This window comes from Stylophora pistillata, chromosome 9 (assembly GCF_964205215.1).
Source record: "Stylophora pistillata chromosome 9, jaStyPist1.2, whole genome shotgun sequence".
In the NCBI taxonomy this organism is placed as follows: domain Eukaryota; kingdom Metazoa; phylum Cnidaria; class Anthozoa; order Scleractinia; family Pocilloporidae; genus Stylophora; species Stylophora pistillata.
Genome location: NC_142527.1, coordinates 31,649,680 through 31,668,647, shown reverse-complemented (window position 1 = coordinate 31,668,647; position 18,968 = coordinate 31,649,680). Strand labels below are relative to the sequence as shown.

Sequence of the window (18,968 nt, the reverse complement as noted above, 5' to 3'; positions counted from 1 at the left end):
TGAAAGGGAACAGTGGGCAAAGACGTGCTCGTGAAAAACTCGTCAAGAGGGTTTCGGTGATAAACTTTATTTCACGTATATATCTTTGCACTTGGCACGAGTGTTCACTGACAACTGCATGTAAAAGTGCCTAATGACAAATTAACTGTTGGTTACGAACCACCGTTTATTGTAAGATACCCCTTATCTTATCTTGTGATTGCTTAGTAGTATACTTTAAACGGGTTCTATGGAAGAATCAAACTTTACTCCAGTCTAGTTCGTCTGCGCTCTCTACTTGGTCAAGCGAAGACCCTCCTTCAAGATGTACCATCACTGAAAGACAACCTTTTTCTCTCCAGATCCCAGTCAGACGATGGAGCGACAAAAAATGCTTAGGAACTAGATGGCTACAATTTTTAAAATTACGAAAACTTGACTAATTCGTAAAACGAAAAAGATGACTAATTCTGCTTAAAAACCGGTGGTAGATTTCTTAGTAACTCTCTTAGAGTCGCGTGATCGAAAGGTGACTGCACTATGTGTTTTCCCTTCGTTAATCCACTTGACCGTCAAAAGAAAGTTCTCGTGCAGTTAATGTTTATCTAAGAGATCATGGAGAGGAAATGACGAAAGTATCATCATAAATTTAGCAGCACTTGGAGTTCAGATTAACATGCATTTTAAAGAAAGAAAATTGCGTTCGCCATCAGTCGAATGGGTACGGAGGTCAGCGTTAATTAGGGTTAGAGTACCAAGAGTACTCAATAAGTCTTAAACCTTTTCTCGAACCATGACTCCATTACTCAGTTCCTAACACAGCTGTTAGCTTGTAATATCTTCTATTTTTTCTAAGTTTGGGCTAAATCGGTTATTTGAGTTTTAAAAACCTCTTGCCTGGTTCTCCCATGGAAGCACTAAAAATCAAGAAAAACATTCACTTCCCCCCCCCCATAATGAAATGGAGCAATATTACTGGTTATTGAAAGTTTCCTAATAACTTTTGCTTTCTCATCTAAAAGTTATAAGATAATCTGGATAACACTGGTTATCGTAGAACACAACAAATATAGTCGGATTTGTGGGGTTATCCACAACACTGTCATAAGCATCTGTAGCGTCACTCCCCTTGGGAGGCGGAGTTATCATTCCCTGTCGTCCGGTCGTGTATTCACCGGCAAGGACGCGTGCAAGATATATGTGACGGTTTCCAGTTGCATCGGGTGGAGAATACGTCTTTTGAGTGGAATAGGAAGCGTCTCGAGCAAAGTAAACACCATTTCCGTACACAGTGGCTAAAAATTATAAAACCAACCGTAACTTACATCGTCTTTAAATTCTTATGAAATAATTTGGATATATCAACAAAGTTGAAATGGTAAATTGGCCACCGTAACGTACATTGGCCTTCGCTCCGACGAAGGGCTAACGCTCGAAACGTCAGCTTTTGTAATCGTTACGGTGGCCAATTTACCATTTCAACTTTGTTGATATATCCAAATTATTTCGTTACTCCCACCGACGCAGCCCCAAACAGTTCCTTTCGAAACTATCAGCCTTCAATTCTTATGGGCATTTAAGTTAAATTAATTTTCTTTCTGATAACATGCAAACATTCCATGCTGTTTAGATGCTAATTCAAGGCTAGTTAGCTTTGCAGTGAATGTGTAGAACAAGATTTTAAGACGATCTCTTTGACATTTCAAATTCGAGTGATCGCCAAAAGTATTGATCTTAAGAAGGACACAAGGGACGAAATATTCGCGCCTATAAATAAAATGTCGGCCTCCTGAGTCGATTCTCTTGAAATATGTCAGTCGTGAAGGATATTTTTGATAATCCCATGAAGTTGTCTTTTTTCCGGGAAATGAAGACACTAAATTTGACGTAGGTATAAAATTTTAAATAACAATGAACTAAATAATTACCATTTTTGCCACAATAGCTTCTGTTGAAACCGAATTTGCTGAGGGTGGGGCAACTGCTTGCCGCCGTTCCATGGAAGAGTTGTTTTTCATTGCCACCATTTTTATGCTCCATCTGCTCCCTTCTGACCATGTACTGCCGGTATAGGACAGGGTTTTGCACCCTTTCGATCTTGATAATGTTAACAGGAGACGTCTTGCGTACTTCGTCTGCTACCTTTTTGTACTCGCTCGCGTTAGGGTCTAATAACACTAGATGTACTTCTTTCTCTTTTCCAGAGCCATCCTTTGGGTGCACATCCCACTCCAAGGGTAATGGAACACCTGATTTAAAATATTTCATTTGACTTGAAATTCATACTTATTAGCAAGGTTAAATTTACGATTGAGATAACATGCAAACGACTTTGTTATCAGTGTGCATAACTGTTAATTAGCATTACTTTTCAGTTCAGCTGCACCGTACCTTTCCCAATCTCCTTTCGAACAACGACTCTCACTTCTCCATCGTCAAGGCAGGTTTCCGTCATGTCTTTGAACGCAATCTTGCATTTTGCTTCATCAATTAATACAATAAGGGAATCTTTGCCCTCACGAAAGGCTTCTTCAATCTGGAAATTAATGCTGGGCTCATAGGGCTCTGGGGTTTCATCATCATCGCTGCCATATGAGAACCACTGTACATTTTTCGAAAGGAGCTCACCAACACCTCTCGTGTGCTCTTCCTCAATCTTCTGGTTGAGTACGTCGTAAATTGTGGTGGCTACATCAAGAACGTCTTCTGCATCACCTCTTACAGATATACGACCAATGCTCTGCTCCAGGTTAACAGTGACGTCGTATTCAGCTTCCAATTTCTTAATTTGTTGTGTTTGCTCCTTTGAAAGATTACATATGGCTTCACGTTCAATTACTTTCTGTGTGCAGTGATCGGCCACATCCTTTTCTATTTTCTTGATGACTGCGTCGATGTCTTGCTTTGTGCCTGCAAAGATTTCTATGTAGCTGAAAGGCTTTCCTTTTCCTTGAAAAATGCGCATAGATGACATAGAATGTGAAGACGCTGAGGTAATTCGTCCAAATCCAAACCATCCAGCAAGCTTTGAGAGAAAACCGGTTCCACCTTTTTCAGAAGACAAGCTCGCTTCCATTGCAGTTTGGAAAACAGTTAACATATGAGGCTGATAGATTACAATACGAACAAGAGCAATGGATACAGGTTCCTCTCGAGCAAATTTGAAAATAGCAGACATCATCCCCTCTGCAGCCTCTTTTGCATCTTTATTTATGTTCCCTGTTCCAACGGCTGGGAATGAAATCGAGGTCAATCCATCCGACTCAGCTTTTCGCAAACACTCTAAAATGCAGTCAGTGATGGAATGCATGCTCGTGCCGTAATCTGGAACCATGTGGTAGATTTTTCCAACTTGTAGCTTTCCGGCTCCAGAAACTACAACAGAGCCTGGCTTCTGGGACCCCATAGATGAGCATTCTGTTTGAATAGTTGGTCCTCCAGCAGCTAGGATAGCCTTTCCCACACCACCCCCTAGTGCAACATCCAGCTCGCTGTTTGACAATGTCGCGATTGCATCGGTTGCTTCTTTCGTTATGTTACCAGTCTCAGCTTGAACGACTACATTGCCAATCATTATTTCAGGTTGTAAGGGATTTAACATCATGGGCTCTTCTTCCAAGGTATCGCCAACGTCATCAGGGGTATCTAAATCAGATCGTTTGGTGTTACCACCGCGCCAACCTCGACGTTTCTTCTTTCCATGTTTCGGATCCACTGTTCCTGCTGGTGGCTGCGGTGGAGGTGGGCCTACCCCACCTCTTTTTTGTAGTTCGGTCTGGAAGGCTTGCAATGATTGCAAATCTTTATCATACACGACTAAATGGACTTCCTTCAAAGAGGTGCTTGGATTTTTCTTACTGAAGACAACAGCTTCGTCAAAGGAAGCTGCAGCCACGCAATCACGGGGAAAATTGAGGTTACCAGTCCCAATTGCAGGGATGGAAATAGTCGAGAGACTCCTCTTTTGAGCTTCTTCGAGACATTTCTTTATGATATCTCGCAGTACCTGTATACAAGGTGTTCAGGCGTCATTATGAAAGCAGATAATCATAACGATGGTGACTAGGTTAAATTTCCAATTCTTTTGCTCTTGAACTAGCACATTAAAACAGAAACGATTTGAAGGTGTTTCGCAATACAATTGCTGCTTTTGTTCCTTTCAGGTAATTTAATAATAAGTTCTTATATAGCGCATTAAAATTGAACTCTATGCGCTTAAGGTAGGGCATATTTCAACCATATCTATTTCAGCCTACTTTAAAACAATGGGACCGTACTCTGTGTTGGAATTTGTTCGCATGGATGGGCCTCCTTTGTTAATGCAGGAGGGTAAGTAAGAAGAAATAAGCAAATCTATAAAATTTGCCATTGCAAGAAAAAAAGTTGATAGTTGTTCTTACCTTTTCGCCCGCTCCGTTCTCCCATCCAGCGCATGAAGTGTGGAAAACGTGCTTACACGCTAGATTTGCTCCGCTTGTTACCACAATCTCTCCGGTATCTACTTTACCAATCGTGTTACACTCTTGTTGTAGCCTGGGGCCTGCAGCGGCACTCAGGGCCATAGCACTTGCGTTTGCACTAAGATTGAGGTCCGATGACGTGGAGTTAACGATAACATCAACCTGAAGAAAGCCAGCAAGAGATGTTTTTGTCATGTTTTACAATTAGGCACTTGATGAGAACCCAATGTAAAGATCTGTTTAGACAGCTGCTTCCAGGCTCGGTGACTACCATCACTATTCACCTCCACATCGGTGAACAATTGTTCAAGAAATCTCATTGGAATCAGTCTAATTTTGAAGAACATTATGCGACTTACCTTTTCACAATACATGTCACCAATGACAAGAACCAATTCTAAGCCTTCTGGTGTCTTGATAACATTTGGAGCGGTATTGGAAGAAACTATTGCCGGGGACATATCTGGGATTGATGTGGCTCTGCCTTTTTCTTTTGTATCTTTTTCCTTCCTTTTTGGGTCTAAGGACGATTGATAATTGGGATCGTTAAGAAATCTGGAATCCATCTCTTTTGCAAAAGCCTTTACCACACTTTCATCGGTACTGGTAAACTGGACCTCGGATAGGAGACAACTCGGGTTTTCTCGGAAAAAAGCCAGCACAGATTCTACCATAATGTGGGCGCACAGTTCGCGTGGAAATTCAAAGACGCCTGTGCCGATGGCAGGAATGGCTACCGAGTTATAGCTCTTTGCAACATCCAGGGCATTTTTTAATGCATAGCTTAACTTCTTCTCCTGTATTGGAATTTTCCCCATTGATTTTTCCTGTGCTGCCTTTTTCTCCCATTGTGGCCCCACAGCATGAATTACTTTTTGAAAGGGTAATTTTCCGGCAGACGTTACAGCCACTTGGCCATCCAAAAGTGGTCCGGCGTCAACGATAAAGCGATCACACTCTGCCCTGAACGCCTCTCCCGCTCTCTCATAAATTGCTTTTGAGACACCACCCACGTGCTGAAGCTTTGAATTAGCAGCATTCACAATCACATTGACGTTGCGATTGCATATGTTGTCTTTGAAAACCAGAATTCTTTTTCCATCCGGAGTAAGAAGGTCGCACAAACTCTCCTTCTTCTTTTCTGCTTTCTTTACTTCTTTAACTTCCTTTGCACCCGCTTTGCTTAGTTTACAGTATTCAATTACACATTCATTTTCATTCTCCAACATGGCTAGTAATTTTTGGCCTTTGCCTCGATCAAGCACTTTACGCATCCCAGGCTTGCTGACAAGCATCTTTTGACTTTGAACTTTAGATGCCAGATCTTGAATCAGCTCCGTAGCTTTGTCAACTCCACAGGTCGTACCTGAAACAATCAAATCCTTTTCATCTTCATCAACCAAACTCTTTATTCGCGTGGAATACTCTTTTAGTTCCTCTTGTATTTGTCGAAGTTCCTGTTCGCGGTATTTTACAAGAAATCGGCGACAGCCTTTTGGAAGTGTCACAACGCTGCTTATAATGGTATTTTCTTCAAGGAAACGATTGACAGCCTTAACAACATCCGAAACATCCTCTTTTACGCCCAAGAGACATATCTTCTTATTGCTTTCATCAAATGACAGTGTTATAATGCGTTTTTCTCTCATCTCTTCTCTTAACAGATGCCACTTTTCGCCTTTCTCTAGCTGAACTTGGTCTTCGTCCAGGTCGACGCATTCTTCAACTATCAAAGTTTTCACTAGATCGAGAGCTTTCTCTGTAATGTCACTTTCCGTCCCCAGGACAAATAGATTTCCCTCTTTCTCGTCAGAGGCTATTATGGCTTGTAAATTGTTGGCTGTGAACATATCTCTTATGAATGCCTGACAGGGCGTGGTCCTCAGTAGGGCGAGATGATTCCGTGGCAGGTTCAGCTTCACGTCTTTCATTTTAGCAACTGCTTCCCAAATCGCTGCTGTAACCTTATGGATGGTTTCAGGAGGACCTCGAATTTGAACCACTCCCTTTTCAGGGAGAATGGTGACTTCAACTTCTTCGTGTTGACTTTCCAGTTCCTTGGCAAATTCGAGATGTTTCAAAAACTGCAGACGCGTATATGGAATAACGACTGTTCTTTCTATTTTTGATGCCTCTCTCTTCAGCCTTTTGTCAATCTCTTCTATCATTCCTTCTAATTCTTCAGTAACATCCTCGACGTCTTGCTTCTTCCCAATTAGAAGAAAGGCGTGCTGCTCAGGGATACAATCCACTCTTAGATTTTCCTGTGCCGGACTTTTAGTTTTCTTGAAGTGGTCGACAACATGATTCCAAGCCTGCGGAGGTACACGCGTAGAACTTTTAACAAAGTCAGCAATAAAAGAAGCAATAGCCTCACATGCTTCATCAAAGCTGTGCTTGTCTCCTGAGGCCTTATCTTTGGGCGTGACCGTGACGCTGTGGGTGCTTTCATCCCAGGTCATCTGAACATCGTAGCTGTTCTGAACCTCTGTCAAATCAACTTTGCAGTGTTCCAAAATGAACTGCATTTTCATTCCGTCGACAGCGATATTTTGGACCAGTTCAATATCAGCTTTGACTGGCTGAGGTTTCCCAAGCAACGAGTAATGAGGCCTGACATCCAACTCTGCACCACTAAGGAAGTGACTTTTCGCCACGACGTTGAGAACAACTGAAATAGATGAATAAATATTTTCAGGCCATTAGAAAGAAAGAAAGAAAGTCTGCTTCTAAGTGTCTTAGTTCTTGACTGCTGACTACTCCCTAAATCATAATTATTTGGACCTGTGTTTAAGATGTTTAAGATATCACATAACGAATTGATCCTCACAGAGTGGCTGCTGTTAAAGTCATGAAAGAGAGATGAAAGGGTTGTGCTTACTCATCGTGGTAAAGTACAATAATGATAAAGGTATTATCGTTATTCTCACGATATAGTCACTTATGATGCGGATCGTGACGTTCGACTGCATACTGCTAGTCTTCATGCTGTGTGCACGCTCACAACGGACACCAACCGTTTTGGAATGAGGTTAAGTTTATTGATCGTCCTCGTCACTGGTATACTCACAGGGTCAAAGAGGCTATTCAAAAAAGACTTCACCCTAACAACATTAACAAGGACAGTGGAATAGAACTTCCTGAAGCGTGGATGGCCACGTTAAAAAATTACAACAACAGGAGAGCCGTACGACAGCGGACTGCAGAGAAGAAAACTCATTAACATCGAGGATCGACACGCGCCAATCACAGCTGTGGAATACCAACCAATCAGAGCGGAGCATCCTGTTTTATAGACCCGAAACCTGTCGCCTTTATCGCGTGACGGAGACTAGCAATATGCAGTCGAAACGTTGCCGTCCACATCAGAAGCGACCATACAGTGAGACAAACGATGATAACCTTAATATTATTGAAAGAGAGATAATTTGGAAAAAAACAAATTGGGCTTCCAGATAGTAGTTGGGAAGTTTTACCGATTTTGTCACGAAGTTGCGTAGTGGAAGCGAGGTGCTCTCTCTACAGGAATCTTATCAAACACGGTATTTAAAAAATGGATCTTATTTTAAATTCCGATTAAGATTAGAGGTAACACAATGATCTCCACAGCTCAACTGCAACTATAGTCTTTCCAGAGGGTGGTAATGGCTTTGATTGTATTTAATTAATGAGGGTTAGCTTGCTACTTGCTAGTTCTTATGGGTTATCCTAAGGGTTGGTAGACCCACAACAGATATCCTGTAGACAGCGTGAACTAATCGTTATCTCTTGTGGGCTGGTGTTTGACTGAGACTGAATATTAGGCGTTTCTTCATACATCAGGCAGGGATAACTGGGACATTTTTTTTTTAAACCGAGTGACCTGAGAGTAACCTAGGTAAGTTATATTACACACCTTTTGGGTCTTCGAAGTAAACCAACGCCCATCCTTCTTTTAGATTGAGCTCCACGCTGCTTACATCACCACCTTTGTTCTTTGGACTTTCGAAGTAGTAGCGCACGGTATCCTTAGTGGTTTTTTCTTTGTTGAAACCTGATACTTGCACACAGTGACAAACTGGAAGTTGCTCTATCACCGGAGTTTTGCCTTCCAGTGGCTTCCTGGAGATTTTCTTTGTAACAGCTTCGTAATCTATATATTTTCGGAAGACAAATATATTTAAACTTTAAGAGAACTATTCAAAACGAAACATTAAATTAGATTTGAAGCATCTTAGGAATACAGTAAGACTGTAGGAGGAGCAGTCAAGCTATTGTTTAGATAATTTAAAATTACATATCAGATTAGTAACACTTTGAACGTGTAATCGTATATCAGTGCAATATTCGTCGTTTTTGAAAACGGGATTTGAAGATTGAAGCTGGGCCCATTTCACGAGATCAGGCCCTAACAGCGAGCCTTAGAAATTCACTAGCTACATAGATTTACCACTCAATGAAAATTAGCAACAAAAAGAAACACTGTTAAAGATACACAAGGCTATGCAAACTCCACTTCTACTAAATTAGGATTCGTATTTCCTCGAATGAGCGTATATTAAAAATTTCGGTTAAAAGGAGGGGCGCTTTTTAGAAGGAAGGCGCATAATCCAGGGGGGGAGGCTTATTGAGAAACTTTTAATAATAAATACTGATTCCGCTGTAGTTGAAGCTCAGATAAATTGACAATTGGAGGGAGAGGGTGCGGTTATGCTAGGGAGTATTTGTTTAATATTAATATGGCCTCAGGGATGGGCGCTTCTTTGGGGTAGGGCACTTATTGGAGCGTCGGCGCTTATCAAGGAAATACGAAAATTTATTCCTTCCTGTTGTCATACGGGTTTGTTTTGCTAGGAATGTCAACATACCATAGTCTTCATCGAAGGTAACTATTGCACATGCTTCACCTCCCAACTCAGCAGTCAGGACATCCACTCCACTTACTACTTCCATGTAAGATTGAAGAGCGTCTGAGGTAGTTTTATCGCTAAGGCCTTTAACAAAGAGTCGTCTTGTGTCCATAGGTAGTTTCCGTAGGGGTTGTTTGAGGGTAATCGTGAGATTCGCTCCATCGTAAGTAAGACTTCCCTTACTGATGACTCCAAGAGCACCTTCAGGTAAGAAAACAGAGTAAATGACTTTATTCAAACAGGCAAACACACGAACAACTGTGAGAGCAAAAAGAAAACCAGGCAAAAATATAGCACGACAGTTTGGGATGATAACTTATGCAAATCGTTTGTAAGGTTTCATCCTTACATAGACAAGCCGTAAGCCCGTTCGCTTTGATTGAGCTCAAAATAAATAAATAAATAAATAAATAAATAAATAAGATTGACGAGGCTCATTCAATCTAAGTCTTAAAAATAATTTTTGTAAAATGGTGCTATTTCTTTTGGTTCTACTTCATGGAAGTCAAAAGAGGATCCCCTTGATCTTAACGGAAGTAGAATGAAGTGATGTCACACAAGCAGTGGTACACGACACTAAGGTAAGACTGTAGATAGTTAGATGACATTTCCTCGAGACTTACTTTCGGCCGTAGTAAAGGTAATGACAGCCGTTGCTTGGTCTGAATCAAAATCAACAATTTCTATTTCTCCTCCTCCAGAACGCCGCTTGTTCTCGAAGAAATTCCAAATAGCGTCTTTGGTCGTTGTCGCAGCAAGTCCAGTCACCTCAATGGTACGTGACTGTTGACTTTTTTCCTCTTTGCATGGTTCAACTGCAGTGTAACCTGCTGTAACAGTCAGTGTGGCTCCATCAAGAGTATGCTTACCGTGTCCCAGGACCCTTTTCGCAGCTTAAAAAGTATCAAATGTTTATCATTACAAAAACAGAAAAGTTTTCAACAAGTTAAATTCAAACAATTAAATTCGCTCGTACTCACTTTCGACTGTGGCGAAGGTGATAAAAGCAATTCCTCGGTCAGGAGTGTAAGCGACACTTTCTATCTCTCCCCCCCCAGTACGCCGCTCGTTTTCAAAAAAGTTCAAAATTGCGTCTTCAGTTGTTTGCGCAGCAAGTCCAGTAACCTCTATTACTCGCGATTCTTGTATTTTTACTTCGTCGAGCGAGTCAGTTGCTGTGTTGATGGGCGTGAGATCCAGTGTGGCTCCATCAAGGATGTGCTTACCATGTTCTAACACACGTTTCACGGCTAAAAATTGTAAGGAGAAATTATGTCTTGGTCACTCATGGGTTGAGGGGTTAAAAATGTAAAGTAACCGAAAAAGAATTTTGGTAAATGCCTCAAGATATTTTCCTTTATGATGGCCTCTATTGACGACAATAGGAGCCCTTATTAGAATTCAAAATAAAATTCAGCCTAAACCAAATTATTTACCATCATCATCTTTGAATGTCACGAAAGCTATATTTTCTTCAGGTCGGTAATCCACGACTTCTACCTCTCCACCCCCAGAACGCCTCTCATTTTCAAAGTAGTTGGAAATCGAGTCTTCTGTAGTCTTTGCAGCAAGGCCAGTTATCTTGATGGTTTTGCTTGTACTTTCAGCATCCTCAAGTAACTCGAGACTGACATCAAGTGTAGCACCGTTAAGGATATGCTTGTCGTGCTTGACAACATGTTGTGCCACTAAAGAGGACACGAAACAAGGTAAGTGTATAGGAAATCATAGATTATAGATGTCAATCCAACAGCAGCAATGACAATTATTCTCTGTTTAAGAACGCAAACGATTGATAAGTGCTCAAATACCAAGAGTGAAAACCTGGTATTGTTTTTATGCCTTCGAGAGAGAACAAAGCATATAATCTGTTACATAACTTGAAAGATATCTTATCATCTGACACATGGTCGGATGATTCTATCATGTCAGGTGACAAGGAGATGAAAACGTCGCCCAAAAATCTCACCGTATAATTTTTCCAGAACTATTACCTTGCTGGTCATATACAAGTTACAAAATGAGCCTCGAAAACAATGAAATGGCAGAAAAAAAACAACAAAACAATTCAAGCCTTAAAGAAAGGCAAGCTTCAACAGGATTCGAACCTGTGCCTGCCGCAGAAATGGTTGGACGACACGCCCAACTCAGCCATGAACACACATTAAAAGTAAGGGAAATTTTAGTTGGCCATTAGTCACCGCTAAGGAGTTTGCCCAGAAATACGTATACACAATTCTTCTCTTGTATCTTATCCTCAGGACGACAAGAGAAACGGACGAAATTTGTCACTGTCCCAACATTAGGCTTGTAACTCGGTTGGTAGTGGCACGCCCAACCTGTCTGTGAGAGGAACAAAGGCTGATAGTTTCGAAAGAAACTGTTTGGGGCTGCGTCGGTGGGAGTAACGAAATAATTTGGATATATCAACAAAGTTGAAATGGTAAATTGGCCACCGTAATGATTACAAAAGCTGACGTTTCGAGCGTTAGCCCTTCGTTGGAGCGAATAGAGGAATTGTGGGTTGTGTGTGCTTTTAAAGGCAGAAAATGGAGCTACGTTATTGGTGGGTGCATGGCAACGAGAAAAACATGAATAAATTAGTGGAATGAAAAGCGTTCATTGATCCCTGTGGGATTGAGACTGCCGGTTTGAAAGATGAGCTTTTGTTCAAGATTTTTACGGCTTTCCGTGCCACCTAAGTGCAAGGAAAGACCGCAGATTGCCATATGTTGCTTAGAATGATTAGGTAAATTAAAATGTCTAGCGACTGGTTTAGATGTGTCCTTGTCATTCCTTTCCACGTCTCGAAGGTGTTCTCGGAATCGGTCACCTAGTCTTCTGCCCGTTTCGCCGATGTATATCTTTTTGCAATAAGTGCAAGTTATGCAATAGATTACATTAGCGGAGGTGCACGTGAAGTGATCGGTGATCTTAATGGATCGTTTAGGTCCCGATATTTTATCAGTGTTGTGAATGAAAGGACACGTTTTGCATCGCGCACGAGCGCATTTAAAAGTGCCTGGTTGCTCATTAGTCTGAAAAGAACTTCTGACCAAAAAATTGCCTAAGTTTTTGTCGCGTTTGAATGAAATGAGCGGAGGCTGCGAAAAGATAGTGCTTGTCTCTGGATCGTTTTGAAGTAATTTGAAGTTTTTAAGAATGATGGATTTAACTGAGTGGTTGTGAGGGTGAAACGTGAGAGTGAATGGAATGCGGTCGGAATCTTCCTTATGCGACGTTTGTAGTGCTGAATGTCGATCAATAAGTTGAGCGCGGTGGTAACCCGCTTGAACAACGGAAGCAGGGTAACCACGTTTATCGAAGAACTGGCACATTGACTCTGATTTGTGGTGAAAATCAGAGTCATTACTACATAAACGACGAAGTCTTAGAAACTGAGAAAAAGGAATGGAATTCTTAACGTGAGATGGATGAGAAGACGAATATAACAAGTAATTATGCGAGTCTGTAGGTTTGTAATACACACTAGTGCATAAACCGTTGCCTTCAATTGAAACTTTGACGTCTAAAAAGGATAAAGAATTGTCAGAAATTTCCCAAGTATATTTCAGAGCCGGGTGAAAAGAATTGACTGCAGTTATGAATTGAGTGAGCTCCTCTCTGGTAGAGGAGGTAGCGCCGATACAGTCGTCGATGTAGCGACCGTAGAGTTCAGGTTTGGCCCCGTTGTATTGGCTGAAAAATTGATGTTCGACAAAACCTACAAAAAGATTCGCATAGCTAGGTCCCATTTTGGTGCCCATGGCTACACCATTGGTTTGTTTGAAGAAGTTGTTTCCGAATGAAAAACAATTGAGTGTGAGCACTAGTTCGGCTAAGCGTAGTAGTGTTTCAGATTTAGGTTCCTTAACAGTACGTTCATCAAAAAAATGTTTAAGGGCCAGAAGGCCTTCGCCATTAGGAATGACAGTGTAAAGAGACGTAATGTCCATGGTGAAAAAAAGTTTGTTTTGGCCAAGGAAATTAAAGTCTCGAAAAATTTGAAGAGCGTGTTGGCTGTCTTTAATATATGATGGTAAAGTTTTGACGATGAGAGCCATAATTTTGTCTAGATAGCTGGAGATAAGTTCGGTAGGGCAACTGCAAGCCGAGACAATGGGCCGACCCGGGTTGTTAGGTTTGTGAATTTTAGAGAAATTTTTGTGAGAGGAACAGCACCTGTCCCATGGAAGCCTAAAATTTTTCGAGCTTCGTTTTCTTTCGGTTCTTTAATTGCAGTTCACCGGTAGGGATTATTCCCTTGCTTAACTTTTTAATTAAATTACCTTCAGATGACTCAAATTCCACTCGTGCTACACTGCCTTCGATTTTCACTTCTTCTACGGCGCCACCTCCTGAACGCCTCGTGTTCTCAAAGTAATTCAAAACAGTATCGTCGGTTATATTTTGAGGAAGTCCTCGAACGATAATAACACGGGTCTGCAAGAGCACCAAAGATAAGTGTGACCAGGGAAAACTTGCTTGAGAAAATCAATGAAAAATTATCTGCTCCGCACTATCAGGGGTTTCAACAAATTTTTCCAGAAGCGGCCGCCGATTCTGTAAATAGCAGCTGGCAAAGGGGAGGAGGGGAGGCCAGTAGGGCGAAACCCAAACACTAAACATACAGCGGTAAGAAGTTCTGTAGGCGGTGTCCATAGCGGTCGGGGGGAGGGAGAAGGGGCGTCAGGCGAAACCCCAAACACTAAACATACAGCGGCAAGTAGTCCTTTAAGTGATGTTGATGATGTTCGGGAAGGGGGCATAGGCGAAACTCAAACACTAATCAGCCTGTGGTAAGAGGTCCCATAGGCGGTGTTTACAGTGTTCAAAGGGGGGTAGGGGCGTAAGGCGAAACGCAAACACCAAACAGATGGGCCCCATAGGTGGTGTTCACAGTGTTCGAGGGGGGAGGGGCGTAAGGCGAAACGCAAACACCAAACAGATGGGCCCCATAGGTGGTGTTCACAGAGTTCAGAGGGGGGGAGGGGCGTAAGGCGAAACGCAAACACCAAACAGATGGGCCCCATAGGTGGTGTTCACAGTGTTCAGAGGGGGGGGGAGGGGCGTAAGGCGAAACGCGAACACCAAACAGATGGGCCCCATAGGTGATGTTCACAGTGTTCAGAGGGGGGGGAGGGGCGTAAGGCGAAACGCAAGCACCAAACAGATGGCGGTAAGAGATCCCACGGGCGGTGTTCACAGTTTACATGGTGTTCAGGGGTTTTAATCAACCGGCTTTAAAAGAACCTTATTAACACAATTAACACTATGAACACTGATAGACGTTTAATCTACAAGGGACATTTTTATTGGAAAGATCAAATACGAATTCGAATATAAGAACATACATTCGAATAGAAGAATTCGAAGCATATTTTCAAGTAAATGGAGCCTCGGAGAACTCAAAAGGGACTCGTCGACTCATTGGTACTATTTTCCTAAGATTGAAACACGTGAAATGCTCGAAGGTTCACCCGAGTGTCTGACCTGATTAATTGATGTGTCCTTTGACTGGAACTCCTCAGTGAATGCGTGATGTGAAACCTCCACTTGTGTTCCATTTAAGGTGTGTGGCGCTCTACTTACGACACTCTTTGCAGCTACAAAACGAGTAAGAAAAATAAAGTAAATAACTGTACATAGTCAACAAAGGAGTCACCTATTAAAAATATCAGACAACTGGAGTGAACTTTTAGGTTACATGGCTTGCTACAGAAGGTGGCATAATTTATGAGAGCGAGTGGTGGGGTAAGAAGAACTCTGATTTGGAAACAGGGCGGTACACGGAGGAACATACATGTCTTAAATGAAACCTTCATCACAGTGGGGAAAGCATTCATCAGGACTGTTCATTAATAACTGTTCACAAATTCTGCACCGTTATATATTCTCCGAGAGTCACACAAAAGCCTTTTGGGAAAATCGATTTGAAATAAATAGGATACCTAAAGGTCGGCACACACGAGGGGACTAGTCCCTGCGACTAGTCCCGGCGACAAGTCTTTGAAGGGTTTACACGAGGGGATCGGTAGCAGGGACTAGTCCCTTAAGGCGTTCACACGAGGGCACTCAATTGCACAAGAACATAGGAAAATTAAGAGGCAAAAGATGTTTCTTAGTCTGGTGCGTTACACGAAAACAATGAAAATTTGGTAACTTTTCATTGTAGCACTATTAAACATCAACGCAAATGAACTGCACTTATTCAGTCGGATTATTCATGCTTTTACGTGTTCCGTTTTTGTTTTTGTTTTTTTTTATTTTTAAGAGACACAGAGTAAAATAGGGTAAAAATTCCATCAAAACGCCTCCAAGACATCTGCATATGTTTACAAAACTAGAAATAGTTTTTTATTCTTCAGTTGTAGAAATCTATAATTCAGGGAAAATTCATAGAAACTGCAATGTTTACAAATACCGGAGGTCACGCATCATACTGACCCGTGATTGGCTTAGGCCCGGTTCAGACGCCGAACTTTTCATGAGCCGAACTCAATTCGAATTTGGACCGACCCAAATTAACAAAAGTACGCCTGCTGATTCAGTCGCCGTTCTTTTCGGCCGTTCCAAATTCAGTTCCAGTAAAACCAGTCAAACTGCTTGCAAAACACATTACAACAATTTATGCATTAGGATCGGCACATGAAAAGTACGGCGTCTGAAATAAAGCCGTTCCAAAGGCGTTCTAGGCGAAATTCTCGGCCAAGCCAGGCGGGAAGAACGGGTGAGCCGTTCCAAATTGAAATAGCCGTTCCAAATTGATTCAGACGCCGATCTTTTCATGTACTTAATTCAAGGAATTAGGTTCGGCTCATGAAAAGATCGGCGTCTGAACCGGGCCTTATTTACCGCTTAGTCGCAGGGACTGGTCGCACAAACAGTTCACACGAAGGGACAAACATTTGTTTCATGCGACAAGTCCCTGCGACTGGTCGCACGAATTCAAGCCAGTGTGAATTCGTGCGACCAGTCGCAGGGACCAAATTTTGGTCCCTGCGACCACAGAAATGTGTAGTTCACACGAAGGGACTAGTCGCATGAAACTGGTCGCTGGGACTAGTCGCAGGAACTAGTCCCCTCGTGTGTGCCGACCTTAACCACTTGAACGTTCCCTTTGCAATATTCATACACGATTCTTACGAAACTTCATAATGATCACTGATGTTTCATGTAAATTTGAAACGCACTTGGCCTTCATCCTTGTCATAATTAAGTAAGAGCGCTGGTGTTTAAGACATGAAAGAACCAGTCAGGCACAACCCTTAGTCGAGATATACCTATACTTTGCATCTTGAAAGGCCACATTATAGTCATGTCATGGACGTTACGTTGTCCCTGTACTCGCCGACATTTGTTTGTTATGATGCACGTTTGAGGTGCTCTTTGAAACCTCTGAGTTCGGCGACATCTGGAAACATTTGATAGGAAAAGAGGAAGTGTTGCACTCGATCGAGCGGGCATGAAATCATGAAATTAGAACGTCTTTCATTTAATCTACAGAATACTAATAACAGTTGGGATTGAATGCATTGACCGAGAGAATAAAATAAAGCGAATTTCCAACTCACCGTCGCTTTCTTCAAATGTTATGACCGCCTCGCCTTCCTTCAATTCCACCGAACTGATATCTCCGCCTCCAGATTGTTTACGTGATTGGAAATATATCAGTAATTCTTGTTTAGATATCACTCTACCGATGGCTCGAACGTGTAAAATGCGACCTTCGTCCATGTCCACAATGGTATGTGTATCTACACTTCGAAAAGTTATAGTAAGAAGGATTTGTTTTGCATCGTGCGTAACCGAAACTTCTCGCCGGCGCGGATTCCAAGAATCCGCATGGATGCTAATTTCCGACGAAGCGTATCGATGATGTCATCGCCAGTCACGCAAGTAACCCTCTCAGTGGACTGATGGGGAAAAATAAAGTACGTTTGTCTCTTAAATTAGGCTATTTGAATGAAGACATAACTGTAATTTCTTTATTACTTAAATATGATATAAAATAAATCAGTTAAATATTTCTCAGTTCCTCTCTAAGATTCTAGCAGAGAATTTGTCATAGGGATTCCCCGCTAACAACACTAATACTACCTCGTGTTCTTTTCAATTGTTGATGTTGACATCTCAACCTTGAGATTGTTTGGGTGACTAGAAATATTTCGTTCATTCGTACAATATGATTTCTATAGCAATACCTCGGACATGCAAAATCCGGTCTTTCACAAAGGTTTGACACAATCTTTCCACAATTTGAAAACCGAAAATAACCTTACCGATTTCCGCATCAGGCGAAATTGAAATTTTTCGACATTACCGATTCTTAGAAATCGTCGGGAAAATCCCCGACAAGATATTTCGATGATTTCACTGCCTGCCACGCATGTTACTTTTAAGGGACTGGGGGTAAAGTAAGTTATTGTTAACTTTATGAAAGTACGACTAAGACAGATAAATAACGATGGTTTCCTTCGTACATAAACTGAATATCAACTAGACTAGTTAACGCAATTGGTATTACATTTAACCCTTAACGGAAGCGTCAACTAAATGCCGAGATTTAAGACAAATGATTCTTCCCTCTCCCCGTCGATGTATGCATGTAGTCTTTATTCACTGAATACATAACAGCATAACGGCCAACAAACGTGCAAGATTTAGAAAAATTTATCCCTTAAGAGAAAACTAGTAATAATCTAAATGAAACTAAGAAGACATCTGTTGATAAAAGTTCGCTTAAAACGTTCCCTGCGAATGCGAGGTTAAATGTAGTTATGGCCGCGAGAACGGAGCGACCTTCCCGGTCTCTGCATGGGAAGTAGGTCATGCAGGTACTGAAGGTCATGGTCTTACCCAGGCCCTAGACGATTTGTTATTGCAGAAGTTTCAGGGAATTAGAACCGAGAACTCCTGGAAATCGTGTAGAGAACAACAAGTGAAAACAGTCATAACTTCTTTTCCTTTCGTTAGGCACCAATCTGACATGGCAGCGAAGCCAGTTTTCGTCTATGGGCAACGCGATTCACGGCCTCAAAATACAAGTGTCGCTAACAGAAGTGTCTTGGTTAAAAACTTTTCGCGCTCGACTAGCAAGGAGGCGATGTTCGCTTACTAAGCGAAGGTGCTGTAGTTGTTACACTTTGACAACGCGGAAGGTTGGTTAGATTGATTAATTTTCAATCTCATTTCGGGTGGCTTCAAACCTTCATAGGTTTATGAAACTGCGATACTTTCACAGAGATTAACCGTCGATCCATAGCGAAATGGTTCGGTTATATTAGCTATCAAAAACTCAAAGTCTCTTGCTCCAAAATACAGTTCCTTTACTCAGAGTTGGTATGAATCATAGAGTTTGAAAGTTCTCGTCATTTTCAGGGGCAGTACACGCCATCGTCAGCGCATTAAGCAGGAGCGACGACGGAACTGACGGAGATTAGCTGTCAATCCATAGCGAAATAGTTCGGTTAGCTATCAAAAACGTTTCTTTACTCATGGTATAATACGTAGAGTTTGAAAGTTCTCGTCATTTTCAAAGGGAGTAAGCACCATCATTAAAAGCAATACTTTTACCTATAGACACTGAACCAGAGGCGTAGATCTCGAAAATAATACTTTTTTTAAAGCCTTTCAGCGA

The 18,968-nt window shown here is 41.7% G+C and overlaps 1 protein-coding gene across 1 annotated transcript; it reads right to left on the bottom strand.

Moving 5' to 3' along the window:
- Positions 1–51: 51 nt before the first annotated feature.
- On the bottom strand, positions 52–17,192 carry LOC111334429 (protein mono-ADP-ribosyltransferase PARP14). Its single transcript, XM_088732398.1, has 13 exons — positions 16,903–17,192; positions 14,822–14,934; positions 13,618–13,771; positions 10,765–11,016; positions 10,309–10,578; positions 9,952–10,221; positions 9,287–9,529; positions 8,335–8,571; positions 4,799–7,110; positions 4,380–4,601; positions 2,371–3,985; positions 1,908–2,228; positions 52–1,274 (listed from the first exon to the last, which is right to left on the bottom strand). Exons 1-13 carry the CDS (start codon positions 17,063–17,065, stop codon positions 991–993), a joined length of 6,456 nt encoding a protein of 2,151 aa, XP_088588524.1. The 5' UTR covers positions 17,066–17,192; the 3' UTR covers positions 52–990.
- Between the last annotated feature and the right edge of the window lie 1,776 nt (positions 17,193–18,968).